This window comes from Muntiacus reevesi, chromosome 10, assembly GCF_963930625.1.
Source record: "Muntiacus reevesi chromosome 10, mMunRee1.1, whole genome shotgun sequence".
Classification (NCBI taxonomy): Eukaryota; Metazoa; Chordata; class Mammalia; order Artiodactyla; family Cervidae; genus Muntiacus; species Muntiacus reevesi.
Window position 1 is genome coordinate 36,977,107 of NC_089258.1, and position 22,813 is coordinate 36,999,919.

At 46.8% G+C, this 22,813-nt stretch overlaps 1 protein-coding gene across 1 annotated transcript in view; it reads right to left on the reverse strand.

Moving 5' to 3' along the window:
• ASTN2 (astrotactin 2) overlaps positions 1–22,813 on the reverse strand; it is a 984,610-nt gene that overhangs the window by 746,929 nt on the left and 214,868 nt on the right. The window contains exon 3 of the mRNA XM_065946624.1: positions 14,325–14,709. Coding sequence (XP_065802696.1) covers positions 14,325–14,709 — 385 coding nt within the window. The remainder of the gene's footprint in view (positions 1–14,324; positions 14,710–22,813) is intronic.

Below are 22,813 nucleotides of genomic sequence, written 5' to 3' on the forward strand. Positions count from 1 at the left end.
GGGATCTTCCCGACTCAGGGATCAAACCTCCGTCTCTTAAGTCTCCTGCAGTCTCCTAAAGGCAACTTCTTTACCACAAGCGCCACCTGGGAAGCCCGTATAATATACAAGATTGTATATAATTTATTCTTATAAAATATTTATATTTTTATTTAATTATGTATCATATATTTTCTCCTTTACTTATTTATGGTCTTTCCATACTCAATAGAAAGCTCAATAAAATAGATTTGTACACAGTTTACTCACTGCTTTATTCCCACCCTAATTAGTGTCTGATGGGCCTCCGTGGTGGCTCAGCGGTAATGAATCTGCCTGCCAAGGCTAAAGAGAGGTGGGTTTGATCCCTGGGTTGGGGAGACCCCTTGGAAAATGAAATGGAAATCCAATTCAGTCTTCTTGCCTGGGAAATTCCATGGATAAAGGGGCCTGGCAGAGACTACAATCCCATGGGATCACAAAGGGCTGAACACAACTAAGCAATGAGACAGCAACAAGTGTCTGATTCGCAGTTCAGTTCAGTTCAGTCTTTCATTCATGTCCGACTCTTTGCGACCCCATGAATCACAGCACACCAGGCCTCCCTGTCCATCACAAACTCCTGGAGTTTACTCAAATCCATGTCCATCGAGTTGGTGATACCATCCAGCCATCTCATCCTCTGTCGTCCCCTCCTCCTCCTGCCCCCAATCCCTCCCAGCATCAGGGTCTTTTCCAATGTGTCAGCTCTTCCCATGAGGTGGCCAAAGTATTGGAGTTTCAGCTTCAGCATCAGTCCTTCCAATGAACACCCAGGACTGATCTCCTTTAGGATGAACTGGTTGGATCTCCTTGCAGTCCAAGGGACTCTCAAGAGTCTTCTCCAAAACCATAGTTCAAAAGCATCAATTTGTCGGTGCTCAGGCTTCTTCACAGTCCAACTCTCACATCCATACATGACTACTGGAAAAACCATAGCCTTGACCAGACGGACCTTTGTTGGCAAACTAATGTCTCTGCTTTTTAATATGCTGTCTAGGTTGGTCATAGCTTTCCTTCCAAGGAGTAAGCGTCTTTTAATTTCATGGCTGCAATCACCATCTGCAGTGATACGTAGTAGGTACTTAATTAAAGCTTGTTGAATTAATGAAATTAATGAATGAAAATGTAGATGGGAAAATGTTTTCTTATTTAACACATGTTTCCTGAGACTTTCTGGCACAGGGGTGTTAAGCTAAACATATATCAAGAACTTTAAAGCATTCAGACCATTTTACTCTGTAATTCTACTCCTGGGAATATACCCTGAGGAAAGAAACCAGAATGGTGAAAAACGAATTTTAGTACAAAATGCTTGTTGCTGATAAAAACAAAATGGCAAGGGAGGAAAAAAAAAGCGACTGAGATGTTCATCAATAAATCAGCTATGAGATAGTTTTACAACAGAATGATAAACATACTGAAATATTTATGATATTTAATAAAAGTATAAGATGGAAAATTATATAGGTTTTTGCTTTCAATATGTAAAAAGAAGAGAAAATGAAACAAGGAAACGCGGTAAAATGTTACTGTGGCAATTTGATGAGGTATTGTGAAAAACGATCATTTCTACGTTATTTTTTTAGGCTTTCTAAATTTAGCATCTATAACTTTTATAACTAGGAAGTATTATTAGGACAAATAAGGATTGATCTTAATTGCAGGTAGACACGGCAATTTATTGCACCCCTGAATGAACAAGGAAACCAAAGCAGGATGAGTCCCCATGGGAGATCTGAGGCTGAACAACCTGGACTCTGGTGATAGTCAGACCTCAAACGGGTGATTTCCAGCCACTTCAAGGAGGCCAGGATGGGAGGTACAGAGTCCCCTGACTGCTGGGAAATTGCTCCAGCTCTGATCAATCAGGGAACAGTCTCTTCAATCCCTGACATTTATCAAACCTCCTTCACCCTCATCTGTCACTGTGCGGTGGGGCTGCCTCGCTGGGCACAGTCTAATCAAGTCAGGATGCCCCAAGGGTCCCTGGAGACAGACAGGAGCGGGGCTCTGAGGGAGCAGGGAGGGAGGGAGGGAGGGAGAAGATCACGAGGCAGGAGGGGGCGAGCAAATGTTCAGAGAGCGCCCGTTTGTTTTGCTATCGTGGCAATTAATGCTGGGAAGTGACATTTTAAGGGGCTCTGGTGACAGCATTGGTGACATTCCTGTTTGTGATTCCATGACAAATCTCTGTCTATATCTTATTTTAGAGAGTGTGGAGACAGCTCAGAGGACGGCTGTCTGGGCATGCTGAGCTCCTGTCTGTTGGAGGCACTGCTCCCTTCTGCTTTGCCAAGCCTAGACAATCAGGCACCAGGGCCAAGGTCCGGGAGGGGCAGGGCTTAGAGATCAAAGTCATAAAGCTTTGTTGCAGAGTCAGGGTCTCATCTTCCATAGCCTCGTTAACTCCGCTGTGTGGTATGATGAATTGGAGCAAAAATGAGTTTTCTAACATTCTACAACTGATCAGCTACAGTTCAAAGAAAAAAACAGTCTAAATTCTGGATACTTTCTAGGCTAACTAGTTTTAAGGAACCTATATTTTCAAACACATTTTAGCTCTCTTTGTTCAAATTAGAAGGGCCTGAGAATTAGAAGGGATTGCTTAAATTGTGTCTAAATCTCCAACACTGCTACACCATCCTTAACAAATGGCTACTCAATCCTCTGTGAATACTTCTAAAGACTAGGAGTTTATGACCTTTAAAATTAAGACCAAGAGGCAATGTGGATGTAACAAGTTGTTTGCCAAATGATATTCAGGATATTGCAGGGGTAAATACAGTGTGGCAAAATGCAGACAAGAGTGAACCTGAAGTCAAACGATGTAGGTTTCAATAGAGCTTCGCCCCCACACTGGCTCTGTACTGTGGGGTGTGAGTGATTTCATTTCTCTAAGCTGAGTAAGGTTCCTTCCTTGTCTCTCAAAAAGGTTCAGCAACACCCAGGGTTTATCATATACTGTTTATGAAGCCATTCTATAAATGTTCAAAGACTATATAAAATAAAGCGGCTATTACTGTTTTATACCCCTCTAAACTATGACCTTCTAGGAAAGAACTGTTTCCCATTTTGCTCTGTATCTTCTGCATTAAATACGGTGCCTTGCACATAGTAGGTGCTCAGTAAAGATCTGTTAAATGCATGAACGAGTGAGTGGGTGACTGCGTGGTAAGGGGGAGGTGTACCCAAGGAGAAGATGCAGAAACTACACTGTCAGCGGTCTGCCGATGGCTGATAAAGGTGCCCCGCAGCAGAAGGTGCACCAGACAGCCCCTGGAACAGTTTCCACTGCAGATTTCAGAGTGCTTTCAACAAGGAGCAGGGAGAGGCAGTTAGGTATAAAGGCCCCAGGGCAGTTTGGTGGAAGAAAGCCATATTCAAACCTTTCTTCTCTGTGTGCTGCAGAGCCCATCTTTCAAGAATAACCTTAATTGGAACCCCAGGGTACAGCCCAGTTTGAAAGGATGCTGCCTCCCTTGCTTTCCACTGGCCCCTGGAGCCCGGGAAGCACCCTGAAGGTGACGTCAAAATAAGAGCCGCTATTGGAAGGACTTTGCCCAAGCTCTTTGAGAAGCTCTTTCTGGGCTCTGGGACCGCTGGGAAGAGGAAGGTGTTGGAGTTGTGGCTTAAAGAATGGGTGGTGTCTCCCAGGCAGGGAGCAGAGGGAGGCAGGGGGTAGAAGAGAAAATAAACAAGGAAAGAAGATAAAGGAGACACAAAAGTTCCTTTGGGAGGACAGGTGGTGAATTTTCAGGAGATGATGGTGCCAAGGGCTGGTGAAAAACACCAGTGGGATAACCAGAAGTACAGTGGGGTAAGACATAAAATCGTCGCATGCCACTGCCTGTCTCAGGCACCATTCCTGGTTCCTCTACCAACTCCTTACCTTGAGTCTGATGACAGTCATCCGTCACCTCTCTAGGCAAGAAACACCTCTGGGAAGCTGTCACAGACCCAGCAATTAGGGATCTACCTCCTTGTGGATACCCCAGCACAACACAGCCCCTGAGGCTGAAAGGACTTTGAACTTCGGGTGATAATCCCCTCATAAACTGTGGAATCAATTCAGTGGTTCAGAACAACATCAAAGAGATGACAAAAAAGAACAGAAAATGATCAGAGCATGCCACATGTAATATGGGAAGGATTCTTTTGCCAAACTTATTGCAGACACACACATACACTCATTCATAAGAACATGTGTCTCCAAAGACGACACGCTGATGGCCAACAGGCACAGGAAATGATGCCCAATATCACTAACTATCAGAGAAAGGCAAATCTAAGCTGCAATGAGACGTCACCTCACTTCGGTCAGAATGGTCATCATCAAAAAAGTCTACAAATAATAAATGCGGGGAGGATGTGGAGAAAAGGGAACCTTCCTACATGATTAGTTAGAACATAAATTAGCATAGCAACTATGGAAAACTGTATGGAGGCTCCTTAAAAAAAATAAAAATAGACTTCTATGATTCACCAATACTACTCCTGGAATATATCCAGAAGAGATGAAAACACTAATTTAAAAAGATACACACATACCCCCGCCCCCACCCAGTCACTATTTATAACAGCCAAGTCATGGAAGCAACCTAAGCATCCATCAACAGATGAATGGATCAAGAAGATGTGGGAAGTGTGTATACAATACAAAGAACAAAATAACTCCATTTGCAGCAACATGGATAGACCTAGAAACTATCATATAAATCTATCATATAACTATCATATAAATCAGACAAATATCTTATGATGTCACAAATATCATAGGATAAGTGTTTATGTGGAATCTAAAATATAATACAAATGAACTTACTCACAAAATTCACAGACACAGAAAACAAACATAGGGTTAACAAAGGGGAAGGCTTGGGAGGAGAGATAAATTAGGACTTTGGGATTAACAGATACACACACTACTATACATAAAATAAAGAAGGGTCTACTGTATAGCACGGGAATTATATTCAATATCTTGTAATAACATAATGAAAAAGAATGTGGAAAAGCAGAAACATACATGCATGTGTATAACTGAATCACTTTGCCCTATGCACAAAACACTGTAAATCAACTATGATTTTAAAAAAGCATGTGTGTGTGGTCACAGTGCAAAATATATTTCTCATGTGGTCAACACTTAAAGAACACAACAGTAAGAGACAGCTTGCTAGCATTCTAAGCCCATGTTTTCTCTCTTCTGATCAAATAAGTTGACAGGATTATATCATGCTATCTTCAGAACATGGTTGTGTTTGGGACATGCTTGAGAAGCCCTTGGGAACATGCTTGGGAATTAGACAAAGCTGAGTTCAAACCACAATTTCTTAACCTCTGGCTGTATAACTTGAGATGCACTCTGAAGTTTGATATGAATAATTTCTTTCTTATGAGACGCATGGGGAGATTCAGTAAATTGCTGATTTGAAAATACTAAACACAGTATGTATGGTTCAGAAAAAGGATAAAGGATCCATGCAAAGGTTACCAGCCTATGGAAAGACACTAAGATATCCATCTGTCTCTTCATTCATATACCTATTCCTCCATCTATTGACTCAACACATATTTCAACATCTGTTATGCAGCCATGAAATTAAAAGATGCTTACCCCTTGAAAGGAAAGCTATGACAAACCTAGACAAAGTATATTAGAAAGCAGAGACAACATTTTTTCCAACAAAGGCCATATAGTCAAAGACATGGTTTTTCCAGGAGTCATGTACAGATGTGAGAGTTGGACCATAAAGAAGGCTGAGTGCCAGAGAACTGATGCTTTCGAATTGTAGTATTGAAGAAGACTCTTGAGAGTCCCTTGGATTGCAAGGAGATCAAACCAGTCAATCCTAAAGGAAATCAACCCTGAATATTCATTGGAAGGACTGATACTGAAGCTGAAGCTCCAATACTTTGGCCACCTGATGCAAAGAGATGACTCACTGGAAAAGACCCTGATGCTGGGAGAGATTGAAGGCAGAAGGAGAAGGGGACAACAGAGGATAAGATGGTTGGATGACATCACTGACTCAATGAACATAAGTCTGAGATACGGTGAAGAACAGGGAGGCCTGGTGTGCTGCAGTTCACAGGATGGAAAAGAGTACACATGACTTAGCAGCAACAACAAATGTGTCAGTCACTCTGTTAGGCACAGAACAATGCAAATAGAACTGGACCATGATCTCACAGAACCCTGAGTCTAATCAGAGAAGCAAAATATTTAATAAATTAATCCAAATAATTTTTTAAAATGTACCATTACAGAAAACAAAAGAGAACGTGGGGAAAAGAGCTTTGTCTGAAGAAGTAGGATTGAAGTTGAGACCAGAATGAAGAGAAGGAATCAGCCATGACACATTAGGGGAGGAAAGGGAGGAATTTTTTTTTTTTGCAGACAAGGACAATAACAGCATATGCAAATGGTCTGTGGTGGGAGAAGCTTAGCAAGTTTGCAGAACAGAGAGGAGGCCACAGAGGGTGAAGATCAAGAGCGGTGAGAGGGTGGGCACAGAGGGTGGGGATCAAGAGTGGTGAGAGGGTGGGCACAGAGGGTGGGGATCAAGAGCGGTGAGAACTCTGCAAAACTTCAAGGATGAAACTGCTATGGCCAGAAGGATCATGACAGAGTGAACGCTGTGCATGGAAATGGAGGACAGGCCTGCAAGCAAGAAGGTGTGTGAGGATGAGGTGCTTTGAAGACGTCAGGAAGATGGATATGGCCTGAAGAGCGGATGGATGAGTAGAGGTGAAGATGAGGAAGCTGGAAACAGACTACCATCTCTGAGCTGAGAAATCTGAACACCCAGGTAAGGCATCAAATAAGGTGTTGACTAGGAAAGAGCTCTGAGATTTTAGAAAGCGCCACCCAAGAGTGACATTTACATGGCGCTCACAGGGGATGTCAGAGGAGTTAATAAACAGCTCCTCAGATCCCTGTCACCACAGAGGGCTTTATTGACACCAAACATGAGTTCCCTACACCCTTGGGGACCATTCAGAACATTCCAAAAAACTGTTATCTCCCTGCTGCAAAATCCCTTCTGCCGATTTAGAAGCTCAGAATCAGTGCAGCAGCATCCTGCCTTGGAGAACAGATGCTGGTTACCTATTTTTCCTCCTGTATTTGAGAGTGAAGCAAGCTCATGGGCGCTAGGCTTCAGCTGCATCCCTGGACAGCAGGAACTCAGCACCTTGCCAAAGATCTTACAATTCAGTGTTCGCATCCCGGTTCGATCCCTTAGCATGATTGCTCACGCGCCAGAGTTTTGACCTGGCTCAGCCACCTTCCCCTGTGTGACTTCAGACATATCATTTAACCCTTCTCAGCCTCAGTCCCCTGCTCCGTAAGGTGAGGCAATATCACTGCATAACTCTTACGGTTGTTGAGAGGTGTAAATGATAGAATTCCTAGAAAGTTCCCAGACAGTGGTTATCACAAGTGGAGGTTAGCTGTCATCTTTATCAGCAGCAGGAGTAGCAATGGCTTCCTATTCAACTCTTTCATCCGCCTTCCCCTCGGGGTTCATGACAAATAGCTCAATGAGATAATGTATAAGACAGCAGCTGGACTCCTACAGGGACTCAGAAGGTCCCACCTACTCCCCTCTCTCAACAAGGGTCCTGTTTACCTGAAACTTGCTGATCTGTAAGTCTGGGCAACGTAACTTTTAGCCTACTTGTCCATGTCAGAGAGACCGTGATCCCTCCCCATATATCAAACGTGGACCACTGCTTGTATTTGATGCCATTTCTTTTTTTTTTAATTTTTCCTATTTTAGGTCCTGAACTGAAGTGGGACAGCAAAGCAAATCCTTTATTTGACATCACCTCACCTAAGAATCATTGTTCGGGTAACCATGAAGACTGACTTCTGACAAAGAAAAGAATTTGGACCAATCAGAAAAGAAAATCAAAAGTGAAAATTGCATATTTAAAATGAAGGCAACTATCATTCATATATATATACACACACACATATATATAAAGCCCAGAAAGGTCCATGAATAGTATACGAATAGTCAAGGTGAGGGGGCAGTGGGTGGTTTGTGCAGATTCATATAGAAGATGTACAGGCCCCTTGAGAGAACAAAACAAATTCTAAAGTGAATATTTGTGGTGCTACTTCCCCAAATTGTAAAGGTGTAACTGTAATTACAAGTGTGTAATATGTATCCTTTAATACAGAGATTCTGCTTTTAGGCATCTGTTTTATAGAAATAGCCTTAAATTTTGCAAAAATATGTATGTTTGTGTGTGTGTGTGCAAGGATGTATACTGACTCATTGTGAGTGCAGCAAATTGAGATAATGGTCAGTAAAAATGAAAAGCAGAGCAAATGCTGGTGTGATTGGTGTGTTCCAATCCTGGAATCTTATAGAGCTTTCCAAAAGAAGATAGGCGTGCAGGGTTGACACAGAAAGATACTTAACATTGTTCGGTAATCTATGAAACTGCTGCAAAATGATATACATGGCTGAGATAGCCCTATTACTGTATATCTGGGTGCAAAATGCATATATCTTATCTATATCATATTCATAAAACACATACATTCCATATGGAGGTATGCTGGAAAATACGCTAGAAGATTATAAATCAAACTATTCTCAAAGATTAGCCTTTGGGTCCCGTTAGTGGGATGGGGTAGCAAGACAATGGAAGGGTTTTTAGTTCTTGTTTTATGCAATTCAGACCTCTTCCTTCCTCCCTCACTCCCTGTCTTCTTTATTTCTCTCTCCCTTTCCTTCTCTCACTCCTTCCCTCCACCCACCTCCTTCTATTACAAATAGTATGCATTTCTTTCACGATAATAAAACAAAATTAAGAAAACCCAATATCCATTCAGCCATCCGCTACCCTGTCCCTTGATAAAGTGATAAATCTGTTATTTTAATTTCCTTGAGCTCCCATGCATAATATTCAGGAAAGGGAAACATAAATTTAACCACGGATAAGGAGAATTGGAATTAAAATGTATCAAGTTTCTGTTATGGACCCAACGCAATGCTGAGTAGTCACATATTGACATGATTAAATTCCCAGCAACTGGCTAAGGTGATATCAAGGGTGATGCTCGCAATACCTAAGAATGTCTAAGGGACAGGAATTAACGAGCAAGACGAGCTGCCAGCCATAATCCTGGAGAAGCAGTCTAAAGCCGACCTGTTCCTGGATGGCACGGACGTCAGGAGGGTCCTTGGAAGGGTGGGAGCGGTGATGGCCAGGCAGTGGGACATTCAGGGCAGCAAGCTTCTTAATGACTGGCACAGAAGAATTTCAGTGTTTAACAAAGGGTACATCCACGTGGGTCTGTATTGGCTGAAAGTCAGCCCGCTCAATATCGTGCTCTTGGGGTATCAGAATCCAGGCTTTCTCTCTTGATAAAGAAAGTTTCTCCCTCTGCCTCCAGGTTACCCCCCCTATTACCTGAAGGTCCAAGCTGCAGATAACAGGGGGTGCTCAAGTATGATGAAGGAGTTTGAATCTACAGACAAATTTTAAGTGTGAGAAGTGTAGGTGGGGCTAGCCCTTGGCAATATAATTGCAAAGTCTTTGGGGATGACTTTTATAGGGCTTGCCCAGCTTCTGATACCTGTCCGCTCTGGACATAATACATAGTTGTTCCCAGGTTCCCCCATAAAGAATCTAATGAGTCTCTCCAAGGACCACCCAAGGCAACAGGAAGCATATTCAGCCTGAGCTGCTGCTGTATGTTCCACAATCTGCCAGCAGAACTGTCCCTCTTCTGTCCAGACCAGGAGGTCCCGGAGCTCAGAGGCCACAGCACTGCAACCACAGCCCCTAGCCACCATCCTCCCACGAGACGGGGTGACCAGTATCCTGCCTGGACCCAGGAAAAATACTTCTCCTACTCCCTTCTTGCCCAGGGGTCTTCCTTCCTCACCCTTATCGGATCTAAGGGCAGCTGGGTAGAGTATTAAATGAAGTACTTGGTTTTATTCCAGACTGTAATTCGTTTTAAAGCAAAGTCAGAGGAATAATGTGGTCAGATAAAAATGGGTGAGATGAAGGCATGAGTTTGCAGGTGGCGAAGAGGTTTGCCAGGACCATGCAACCAATGCAAACAAGAGCAGGGCCCCAAGCCCACCTGCTCATCCCCACCCCGCCAGGCTGCCTTGCAAGGACTGGGTCTTATTTCTCATGCATTCACCACTCGTTCTCTTTCGATTTCTCTTGTATGTGTCTCATCTGAAGTTGATTTCAGAAAATAAGAGTCAGGTTTTGTTATCGTTTAGATAGAGTTCTGCTTGAAAGAAAGCTCAAGGGACGAGGTTATCTTTAAGACGTGTTGCCGTGCAAAGCTGAGAGTGTGCAGACTCTAGAGGACCCAACGAGGAGAGGAGATCAGAGCATCTCCCCTCGCTCAGGAGTGAGTCTCCTGTATCCTCTGGATTCAGTCCCCTGTGCAGTCTCTGTCATTCAAGAATCAGGATCCCATGCTTTGCGCACATGAATAACTGAAACGTCCAGCAACTGAAAGGGCAAGCCTGTGGATCCCCTTTAAGGAACACAAGACCTGGAAGGCCCCAACCCCCCGTGAAATGGGCTATCACCATGATGTCATGTAGGCCACTGTGAGCACGACAGCTATCGAAAGCAGGGGTGCTCTCTGGCCAAGAGGTTCGGGTTCTTACCTGGACTCTGCCATGCCCTGGAGAGAACCAGGACTGTTCAAGCTTCAGCTTCCATTTCCCAGGAGGCTTATTGTAATTTCTTTTTAAAGAAATTTTTACAATATTTTGTTTCCCCCACTACCACAGCATGAATCAGCCATAATTATACACACGCTCCCTTCCTTTTGAGTCTCCCTGACGTTCCCCCCTCCCACCCCTCTGGTCCATCACAGAGTTCCAGACTGGCTCCCAGTGTTGTCAGCGACTTCTCACCAGCTATGTGTTTTACCCAAGATACATCTCTAAATAGAGGATGAGGATGAGGTGGCTGGATGAGATGACAGAGGATGAGATGGTTGGATGGCATCACCGACTCGATGGACACGAGTTTCGGCAAGCTCCGGGAGTTGATGATGGACAGGGAAGCCTGGCGTGCTGTAGTCCATGGGGTCGCAAAGAGTCAAACACGACTGAGTGACTGAACTGATTTGTTGGTGCTATTTTCCCCATTTGTCCCACCCTCTCTTTCTTCTGCTGGGTCCAAAAGTCCATTCTCTACCTCTGTGTCTCCATTCCTTCCCTGCAAACAGGTTCATCAACACCATCTTCCTAGATCCCATATGCATGCTTTAGTATACTGCATTTGTTTTCCTCTTTCTGACTTTACTCCACTTTGTATAACAGACTCCATGTTCACGGTCAACCAGCGACTGCTCACAGCTAGGGTTTGCTCATTGACCAGAATGGCCTCCGTCAACATTTTGGTTTCTAGAGTCCCCAGGTTTGAGGACAGTGAGATAACTCGAGGTCTGGAACTCAGAATTTGGGGCTCTAGCCAGCACTTGGATTTATTCGATTGACCGAATCATTCAGCCAACAGGCATTTTCAGAGCAACCATGAGGCATCAGTCACTGTGCCGGACACTAGTGAAACTGCCCTTGCTTTCAAAAATCTCCAAGTTTATAAAATAAGTCACGGGGCTGGGATGTCCACTATGATGACTAGAGTTAATAATACTCTACTGTATGTTTGAAAGTTGCTAAGAGAGTCAAGTTCTCATCACAGGAAAAATACTGTCACGCTGTGAGGCCATGGATGTTAACTAGACATTGTGGTGAACATTTCTCAATACAGACAAATACTGAATCATTGTATACCTGGAACTGATGCAAGAATACCTCAATAAAAAAAAGAATTTAAAAAAAAGTCGCCACATCTAGAGTAGGAGACAGAGAAACTGATTATTATTGAACAGCGGTAAGTGATAAGCTCAAAGGAATCACAACCCACTCCAGTAACTGAAGGAGGCTGTAGACCTCTCCTCTCGGCCAGGCTGGGGAAGACTGTAGTATGAAAAACAAACCCCACTCTAGGGAAATTTCTTCAGGGTTTGCAGTGCATTTATTAATTAAGCCCCAGAGCAAAACTATGAGACAGGCAGAAGAAGAAGTCAGTCACTCAGTTGTGTCCAACTCTTAGGGGACCGCATGGGTTGTAGCCCACCAGGCTCCTCTATCCGTGGAATTCTCCAGGCAAGAATACTGGAGTGGGTAGCCACTCCCTTCTTCAGGCATCTTCCTGACCCAGGGATCGAACCCCGGTCTCCTGCATTACAGGCAGATTATTAACCATCTGAGCTATCAGGGAAGCCCATGAGATGGGCAAACTGGTTGCTAATTCACCCATTTTCCATATAAACACAGTAGGGCTTAATAAATTAGGCTGCAAAAGTCCACATGTAGGAAAATGGGATGGTGCTTTCTGTCATATGCAAGTGACTTTCTATTTTAGAGAAGAGAAGCAGGATGCTCCGACCTGACAGCATAGCTCCTGAATAGCCTCTCTCTCCAGGGCCATCGCTCTTGTCTGACACTCACTGGACATTCTTTACACAAGAGGCACTGTGCTAGGCAGCGGTGTGAAGAATGAAACCAATGCAGACTGCTCTTGTTCTAAGACGAAAAGTCACATGAAAAAACGATAAATAATGTTTGAGAAAGTGAAGAATTGAGGAGACTGTCAGTAAACCAACAGTTCAAAGACAGAAGAGATCACGGCAGAGAAGGGAAATGAGGTAGACATTCCAGGGCACTGAGCAGAGTGGTGGCTGGCACTTAGCGGGAGCCAGGCGGGCAGGAGGGAGCTGGCTTAGCGAGAATCTTAGGAACCCGGCGAAGACCAAGGGCCTGGGGTCTACAGATACGGCTCTCAGGGATTCAACATGGACCATATCCTAGGCCTCGTGTTAGGTACTTGGTACACATTGATTTTTATATTTAGTCCTTCAAAAAATCCTCCAATGAGGAATCTGAGACTTAGAGGATTGAATTCCCATTTTTCTAGGTCCAAACAACTCCAAAACTGTCCTCTTACTTACTGTACCACTCTTTTCCCTCCCTGGGTTTCTAAGCTTGACAAAAATGTCTCCTTTTAAAGAAATTCCTAAAGTTCCTATTTTTCCACTGAGCATCATGGAAAGATGGATCTGAGAGGAAGGACCGTGGGTGCAGGAGGAAAGAATGTTAAGTTCACAGCTCAGGACTGGTCCAAGCAATGATGATGATTCCTCTTGGCTCACAAACAGGAGTAGTTCTAACACTAGGGCCTCTGGGCCAAACCTTGAATACATCACCATCACCAGGGTCATAAAGACAATATGGGGGGGGGGGGGGAGCCAGAACAGTGATTCTGTAGCATTTACCTAAAGGAAAAATAGCTGAATCTCATCTATAAACAAACTGGAGGCATAGACACTGAATAAAGACAAACACACACACATCCTGTATGCAGGTCCAAATAATCAACTGTCCTCCAAGAGAACAATGAGAATGGGTCTTTGCAATAGCATATATGAAAAATACTGAGAGGTTTTAAGTCATCAAAAAGTCAACCACAAGTCAGCAACAGCTGCAAAAAAACAAATGTGAGCTCAACCTGCATGAACAGAAGCAAAACAGCTGGCAAAAAGGAGGTGAAAATTGCATTTTGCTCAGCACAGGCGCATTCCCACCTTGAGGAAGAGAGTGTCACTGCTGGTGTTACACTCCAAGACAAGAAAAATCAGAATCTCCATCTAAAGGAAAGTGACCAGAATGGTGAAATGTCTGGAAATATGTCACATCAGAGTGGCAGAAGCAACTGTGATTATTTATTGACATTGATCTCTAAAACTTACTGGGTGCCTTTTTTCTCCCTGCTGTCATATTTCCCAAGAGCTGTCTTGGAGAAGGGAATTTCAGATTCAGCTTCTGATGTGGAGAGCCAGAGAAACAGACTGCAAGTCAGTCTAAGGAAAAACCTTCCAACAGTAGGGTCTGGAAGTGAGATGAGCTCTCTCCTGAGTAGTGAAAAGGCCATCCAGGGAGGCAATCAAGAAACACTAAACGATGCTGGACTACGTAGGTTCTGATGCTCTAATTCCAAACTCCAATTCCAAGAATACAGTTTCCCACCCCTCCCTCCCCCCGCCCACCACCACCAAAGAATCAAGAAGAGAGGAACTCTGAACACCCAACAGAAGTTGGCCATAAATCAAAAATGGCTCATCCCAGAAAACACTTCCTGTGTTCCGCGACCACCCAGCTCCTGCGCCTCTCCCCAGCTCCCCAAAACGCCACCCCCACCCCCTGCCCCGGAGGTGGGATGCAACAGGCAAGACTCACCTTTCTTCTCGAAGTCACCCTTCTCTTCCCCCGGCCGGCCCAGGCTGTCCAGGCTGTGGGTCACCTGGCTGCCGAACTCGTCCTCGCGGGAGACGTGGTTGGCGCGCCGGGGCAGCTCGTCGTCCTCCTCGCAGTCGTAGTCGTCCAGGATGGGCGTCTCGCGGATGGGCACGCCGATGACCGAGCTATGCGCCTGCAGCCGGGAGGAGCGGAAGCCCTCGCGCGCCGGCGGGCCCAGCAGCACGGACGGGATGTAGTGGATCTCGTGCGTGGCTTCCGTGCTGGCGCTCTTCTGGGGCGCGCGGCGCCGCTTCTGCCAGCGCCGCTGCGCGTACAGCGCCGCCGTGAACACCAGCAGCAGCAGCAGCAGGGCGATGAGGCCACCCTGGAGCGGAGGGGAGAAGGAGGCGCGAGTGGGCCGCTGCTCCTGGGGCTGGAGGCCCGCGCGGGGCCGCCGGCCGCCGCGCGCAGCCCACGATCCCTGGGCCTGGCTCTCGGGGCCTCCGGAGCCAGCGGAGTGACACCGTTTCCAAACCCGGCTTTCTCACCAATGAGCTGTGTGACCTTGGAGAAACTGCTTCACCTCTCTGAGCCTTGCTTTGCACATGCATAACGGTCAAAGAACCCCTGCCCTTCCTTCTTCAGGGAGTCGCCACGAGGAACAAATGAGCTGCGTGATGGCCATGTCGGAGAGATGCACACCGCTAAATGCTAGCCTGGGGGCTTCACATCTCGTGTCTGAGCCCCGACTCTGCCTCTGGCCAGCTGAGTGACCGCAGGACATTTGATAACACCCTCTCAGCCTTGCTTCCTCGTCTCTAGAAAGAATCACTGAGGGCTCAAGGACAGCAGTCCTTCTTCCATCCTGCTGGGAATACACAAGTCAGACAATTTCTGTATCATCTATACTTTTATTTTCAGAAACACTGGCCTTTTTATGTTGATTCCCTGTGACAAAATAGGCGCTTCATAAATATTTGTTTGAATGAATGAACGAACAGGGGGGGGCTCTTCTAGGGCTCCTTTCATCAGGAGTTGAAGGAACCCTGCCGTTTATTTTTCTCTAACACATCCAACTGGTAAATATTTGGTTGAGTCTGCATACCATACATTAAATTGAAATAGGTAAAGTGTTTACGAACGGACCTTACATGATTCATGAGACTCATGAAATACTCTGCTGCGTGAGCTCCTCCAGGGCAGCAGTGTTTCTAAAGCCCCCCTACGCCCCCACAGCACCTGTCAAAGGCCGAGGGGGACGATCTGTATTCTCCTCACCTGCCTTCCTTCACTCTGCGCCAGAAGCATCTCCATGGAGCAGGGGTAGCCCCTCGGAGAGCTGCTTCACTTCTTTATATACTGGGCTTTCTGCCTGGGAGATTCCAGGCCACCATGTGGAGTCCCTGCTCTGGAACCCCAAGAGCTGGGGAGGACCATGCCTGTGGCTAGGAGGAGAGGGGCAAAGAAATCAAGAGACTGAAGCTCAGATGCTGTGTAGCAGAGAAGCCCTGAGCCTTGGTGTGTGTGTGTGTGTGTGTATGTGTGTGTGGCTTTTTAGCTTTAAAACCTGTATTCTTTCGACCATACCCATTGGCGGATTGTTCTGCCTTGACTTATTAAAGGCAAGGGCAATTTCTGAAAACCACTTGTATAACATCTAGCAAAGATGACAGATGTTAACTAACTCTGAACAGATTATCTTGGTGGGGAGATGGCTGCTGCTAAGGATACCTGTTTAGGCCAAAAAGAACATCATTTACTAAAATGATGCAGCCACCCTGTTGACTGAAAATGATGATCTTTTTTTTCAGGTCCTTCAGCTCTCTCAGCTAGAATTCATCACCTCCGTGGGGAGTGGGTGGGGAGTGGGCTCGGAGGTGGCCAGGGCTGCAGGCATGGCTGGCAGCCTTGTTTTGACTCTGGCAATGAGTTACTCTGGGATCCCCAGGAAGGCTTCTCTGGATGTCAGAACTCAGAAGTAAATATACAAACTGAACAAAGCTATAACTATATGTATTTATGTGTGTGGGTGGGTGCAATCTGTCAAGTGTACATAAAATGTGTGTGTGTAGCACCACTGGAGACCTAGAAAAATAAGAACACACCCTTTTTTCCTCCACAGAACATATAATAGAGACTGCTCCAGGTCTAGAAGTCACGTGTGATGTGGTATTGTCAGTTTTTTGTGGAGTGTGGAGGGAAGAGATGATAAGAAAGATGAGTGAAGAGAAAAAGGAGGCAAGAAGAACCCTATCACTTGATACAAAAAAACAGAAGACCCTCCCATTACTATTTTTAATGTTATTTTTGTTTAATCTGCAAGACAGTCCTCTGTGATAAGGGATTATAGGTTCCGTTGCATAAGTGAAAATGAGGAAAAGGTGGTTCAGAGAGGTTAAGTAACTTGCCTAAAGTCACACAGGCTTTGATCATAGGTCCAGCTGGGAATAAAAGGCCAAAATGTGGTGAAGCAGGAATTTGAACCCAGCTCCTCACTGCATAGCCAGTGGCTACTGGACAGAACAATGATGCTACAGCCCAAAGGGGAGGAAAGGAAAAGTGAGAAAGATGGTGAGGGTGCACAAAGAAAAAGGGAACGAAGGGAAGGGGAAATGCCATTTTCAAATTCAGGATTCAGTGGGCACACCTCAAGGCAGCCTCTCCAGTGAAGACTTTAATTTTGCTCCATGGTTGCCTGATTCATCCCGTCTCATCTTTGGCTGTTTCGTTCTCTGTAACCTTCCCTGCAGACCTTCCCTGCTCCCAGAGCCCTTCATCCCCACTCTGCCCACTCCAGTTATGGGTGTATGGCCCTGTTCTCAGACCCAGGACCAAAACTGACCAGGGAAAGACGAGGCCTAACCACCCTGTCCACAGGCAACTACCGTATCACATGATATTGATTCTCTTCTCCCACCAAATCCCAACAACCCTCCCATGTCACCCATGCAGTGCTGGATCAGCTCATAAAGCGCCTCGGGAACTCCTGTATTATGCATGGAGGCCAAGAGCTGACCTCAGAGTAACATAGTTTTACTCCAGGTTCTCCTACTTAGAGGCTGCATGGCCTTGACTGGGTCACTACCTTTCAGAGCCTTGTCTTCCTCATGGGTTATATGAAGGCAGTATTCAGTAGCACCTCAGTGGATCATTGTGAGGCTAAGTGAGATGCCGATAGAATATTTAGTGTTGTGTGGGGCACATGTAACTACTCACAGCTACTGCTATTGTCAACACCATTCAGCAAGTGCATATGTAATGCTGAATGAATAAATGAATGAATGAATGATCGACCTTTTGCCCCTGAGGGCTTCCTTGCTGACTCAGACAGCAAAGAATCTGCCTGCAATGTGGGAGACCCAGGTTCGATCCCTGGGTTGGGAAGATCCCCTGAAGGAGAGAATGGCTATCCACTTCAGTATTCTTGCCTGGAGAATTCCACAGACAGAGGAGCCTGGCGGGCTACAGTCCATGGAGCTGCAAAGAGTCAGACACAACTAAACAAGTAACACACGATATTACCTCTGCCCCAAGATGCTTATTCTGCAAAACTTGTCTTGGATTCCCAAACCCTTCCCAGTCTAGACCAAACACTTCAATGAAAGTGAAAAGTGAAAGTGAAATCGCTCAGTTATGTCTGACTCTTTGCAACCCCCACGGACTGCAACCTACCAGGCTCCTCTGTCCGTGGGATTTTCCAGGCAAGAGTACTGGGGTGGGATGCCCTTTCCTTCTCCAGGGGATCTTCTCGATCCAGGGATCAAACCCAGGTCTCCCGCACTGCAGGCAGACGGCTTACCGTCTGAGCCACCAGGGAAGCTGACCACTTTGATACGCTCTGTCATTTACCTCTACACCTGTGCATGTTAGGCATCCGTGTCCTGTGTTATGTGAGGTGAGAGGCCCAAAGACAGGAGGCTGTTGACGCGGTTCATGTGGCTGAACTTCATCATGGATTCACAGTTCTGCTTGGGATGGGAAGGGCCAGGTGCTCAAGGTGTAATCAGCCTCACTTCTGCTTCCTCAACTTACCTGGGCAACTTCAGACACAGATTCCCCAGCACAGAGAACCCCCAGGAGGAGGCAGCAGAGAGAGGACCCCCCCCCCACTCCACTTTGATGGAAGCTGAGCTTGGGACCTTTAACTTCATGATCTGCCGACTCACTTGATGTGACCCCAAGCCAGTGGCTCTAACCCTCTTACTGGGCTGCAGACTCCCTGCCCCTCATTCCCCAGCCTGTCCTGACCTTTGCTCCCACCAGCTAAGCTCTCAGCTCATCCAGTGGCCACATGGCTTCCATTATAGATCAGGATTTCACTGTGAAAACTGGGGCCAAAGAGAATTCCAGGCACTCACAGTGCCATTGACCCGCTGAAACAGACACCCCCCAGGCTGGGCTTCTAAAGGGCTCCGGGGGCTCACCCAAGACACAGAAGCAGCTCAGGTGATGTTTCTAGCACCGCTGACCAGCCCTACCTTCCTAGACCCTAAAGGAGTGGTGGGTGAGGCTCAGAGCAGGCAGGAAAAGGTTCTGAATTCAAGTTCACTTGTGTGATCTTGAGTTTCCTTGTTCACTCACTGTGTGATCTCGAATTTCCTCGATGCCCTCCAGTTCACTCATCTATAAAATGGACTTGGTACTATTTGGAATAGTACAGCACCCAGTTAGGGCCAAAGACTGGGGATCAGAAAGATTTCTTTACAATCTCACGCTATCACATAAAAACTGGGCAATCTCAGACAAAGGGCTGAAGGTCTCTGAACCACAATTTTCTCATTCACAAAACTGTAAAAAGTGTCCTGATCCAGGGAGGTTCCAGGTGAGTTCGTGGATGTAAAGTGCAGTGCTCAGGGCCTAGCCCGTGGAAACCCACGATACGCATTCCCGGCGACCCCAAGGTTGTCGGTAAATGAAATCTGGACAGTGGTGTGACGGCCTTGCAAACCGAAGGGTACTGGGCACAAGCGAAGGGCTGCAGGAGAAGCATGTGGCCACTTCTGTCCTAGTGGGAGATCCCACCGAAGAAAGCAGAAGAGGAACTCAAGGTCAGGGAGAAACCATGACCTGCATCCACGCGGACCGGTTCAGGCTGCTGCGCTGCTCCACTCCTGAGGGCCTGGGCCCCCACTTCCCGGCCGTCTTCCTTCAGGGCATGCACACAAAAGCAGGAGCTGTCGCTGGAAAGGGGAGCAGGGCCAGAGTGTCCAGCCTCCGAGTCTGCCTGCCAAGACCAAACACAGACCCCAGCAGTGGAGAAAACGCTGCAGGGCGAGCAGGGAGCCCAGGAGAGAGGGGAGGACGTAAGGAGAAGGCTGTGAATTTTTAGAAAGCAAGTTAAGAGGAATGCAAGGCTCGAGGGGATGGCAAGCTGAGGTCCTGGTGGCCTCAGGGACAACTCGATGCCAAATCCGATTTGGACAGTGTGTTTCCTCTAGGGAAGCTTGAGACCAACAAGATTGGAGAAGTGGCAGCGAGTTGCAGAAATAAACATCCCAGTCTGTTGGTTGGGGGTCAGTTTCTGCGAGACTGCAAGCAGCACAAACCTCAGGGCATGACTTTTACCTTCTTCTTATGGGGCTGAAGATTTCACTAAACTGCCAGGCAGGAAGAGGGAACGAGATGGGAGAAGGAGTGTGTGTTCCCATTTGTTCTGGAACGTTCCCTACCAGAAGCCTCCCTAGAGCAGGATCTGCCCACTTCTCTTCTTCTGTTACTGACACTGGGTCTCAGCTTTCTCTGTGGAGCCAGGCAAGGGTGAGGGTGGGTGATGTCAAGGGCAAACTGATGTGATGGGGTAACCAGGCATCGCTGGGGCATTCAGGCTTGTGGGGGTCCCTGTCCCTGCTTGCCCTTGGCCATGACAAGCTGACTAAGACGGTCTACCTCCTTGAGCTACAACAGGCTCACCTACAAAATGTGGTTGGTCCCAACGTGAACGGTTAAGTAAGGCTAAGGATGAAACAAGACAATAAAAGATTAGGATAAAAGGTCTGGCTCCACGGATAAACACCAGCCTCAGTCCTTCTGTTTCTCGAGTCCTCCATCCCACATCCAACGCTTTCATACCCTTCCCCTCCCCTGACTCTGCTCCCTCCTGCTCTCAGAATAATCCACATCCCCAGTCTGGCGCCCAAGTCCCTTCGTGTCTAGGTCTCTGCTTCCTTCTCAAGCCTCCCCTCCCCACACATCCTCCCTCATACCCAGTCCAGGGGTTGCACGCTGTGGTTCATGTCCCCCCAGACTGTGATGCTCTGAGAGCTTCTCCAAGGGCTTCTGCCTCAGCCCAGAGCTCTCAGTCACTCATTCCCTGTAGCGGTTCCCACCCAGAACTGCAGAAGGCGATTTTACTTGGAAATACGGTCTTTGCATTTGTGATTAATTGAGATGAGGGCATACTGGACTGGGTGGGCCCCAAACCCAGGGACTGGTGTTCTTATAGGAAGGAAGGAGCAGGGACCAATTGAATAGCACAGGGGACCCTGCTCAATGTCATGCCGCAATCTGGATGGGAAGGGAGTTTGGGAGAGAGTGGATCCACGTGTAGGTCGGCTGACTCACTCTGCTGTGCATCTGAAACTATCATCACAACATTCTTAACTGGGTATATTCTAATATCAAATAAAAAGTTTTTAAAAAGGAAGGAAGGGACACACACACAGCTGTATAGCGACGGAGATAGAGACTGGCTGGATGCCCTTATGAGCTAAGGAAAACCAAAGATTGCTAGCAACCATCGGAAGCTCCTGGGAGGCATGGGACAGATTCTCAGATTCTCCCTCAGACCCTCCAAATGAGCAGACCCCACTGACATCTTGATCTGGGGCTTCTGGCCTCCTGAACCCCAAGAGAATAAATTCCCATTGATTTAAGCACCTCCCCCCAAACCCAGTGTGTGGTGATTAGCTATGTCAGCCTGGGAAACGGATACACTCATCTTCATCTGCTCATCTCAACGCTCCCAGCCATCTTGGCTTGGCCATTACCTCCTCGGGGAGCGTCTTTGCCTCTGCAAGCTGGGATGAGGTTATGCCCTCCTGCTGCTCAAATCTCATGGCTGTCACTTATCTGGCTCTAGTGCCACAGTCTAACAGTCTGGTTGACCATTTTCCCACTGGAGCTTCTAAGCTTTCATTTATCCAGCCTAAAATGTAGAGCTTGGCCCAGGAAGGAGCTTAATGAACACCCAGAAGCCTAAAATCTTGCCCTGACTTCGCCAGAGGAATGTAAATCTGACAGCCCCGGAACCAGCTCTGACTTCTGCATCCAGAGGACACCTTATCAGACTTGGTACGGCCCCCCCTTGAGGCTCTGTCTTTACCCCAGTGCTCAGGCCTCCAGATGGTTTGCTTACATACATGACATCAAAGACCGGAAAACACACAGAGGTGAAACATTCAGAGCACCCTCAAAACCGCCCCACTGACAGAGCCTTCTGAAAAGTCAAACTCAGAACTCCATAGAGCCTGGCCCCATTTTAATCTATTTTTCCTGTTAAAATATTCAGGCACGGGAGAAGGAGCCGGAGAAAGGGAAAGAAAAGGATAATGTGAGAAATGCTTTATTTGACAATGTGTCATTCGGAAACTGATTATTTCTGTCTTCGGCCTTTTTAATATTCCCTCACAAAGGCCCAGCCGCAAAAGGATTTGGTATTCTAAGACTGGATTTATAATACTCTGTTCGGCGGTGATAAGAACACGGGCCTTTAATCCCCGGAGCTGTGAACATGCATATTCTCCCCAGTAATGTCCTCTCCTTCCCACCACTGGTGTCTGGTCCCAGCAGCTGGCCCCCGAGTGGCTGAGGCCTGACGATCCACTGCAGGTTCTCCTGGCCACTCGCTGAGTGACAGCTAATCAGCAAAGGGGCTGGGCCTTCAAGCGCTCTGGGATGTCTTCTTCCAGGCTTCAGACTATGCATCAACTGGAGGGACTGTAAGAAAACAGTCCAAACCCTTAGTGCTACAGATGAGGAAACAGGCTCAGGGAGTGAAACTGACTTGCCCGAGACCACAGAACATCCTGAAATGGGCTTTGGAGGCAGAACATGCAGCCAGCACTCCCCAAAGCTGCTAAGAAATCGTGACTCCTGATAGCTCGATCTACAAAAAGTTTCTTTCTCCAAACGTTCTTTCTCTCCATCCTATGTCCCCATCACGAATGCCTTTCACCGTGATAGTGTCAACACACCCTGAACGACCTCCCAGGCTTTACTCCATCTCCTTCAGTGTTCTCAACCCATCTTTTACCATAAATAAGGCACAGCTGGAAACAAGGCCCCTCCCCACCAAGTAAGCTGGGAAGCCCTGCAGTTGGACGGTTCATCAATCACTTAAACCTCAAAAGGGATGCCTTTGAGACCTCCTTCTCCAAACGCGTGCTCCCCCCATCAGTGCCACCAACCCGACCGAGCGCCCACCGTGGGGCAGGCACCAGGTCAAGCCTTCGAGCACGTGGGACCTCACTGTTCCCATTCAATGCTCCGGG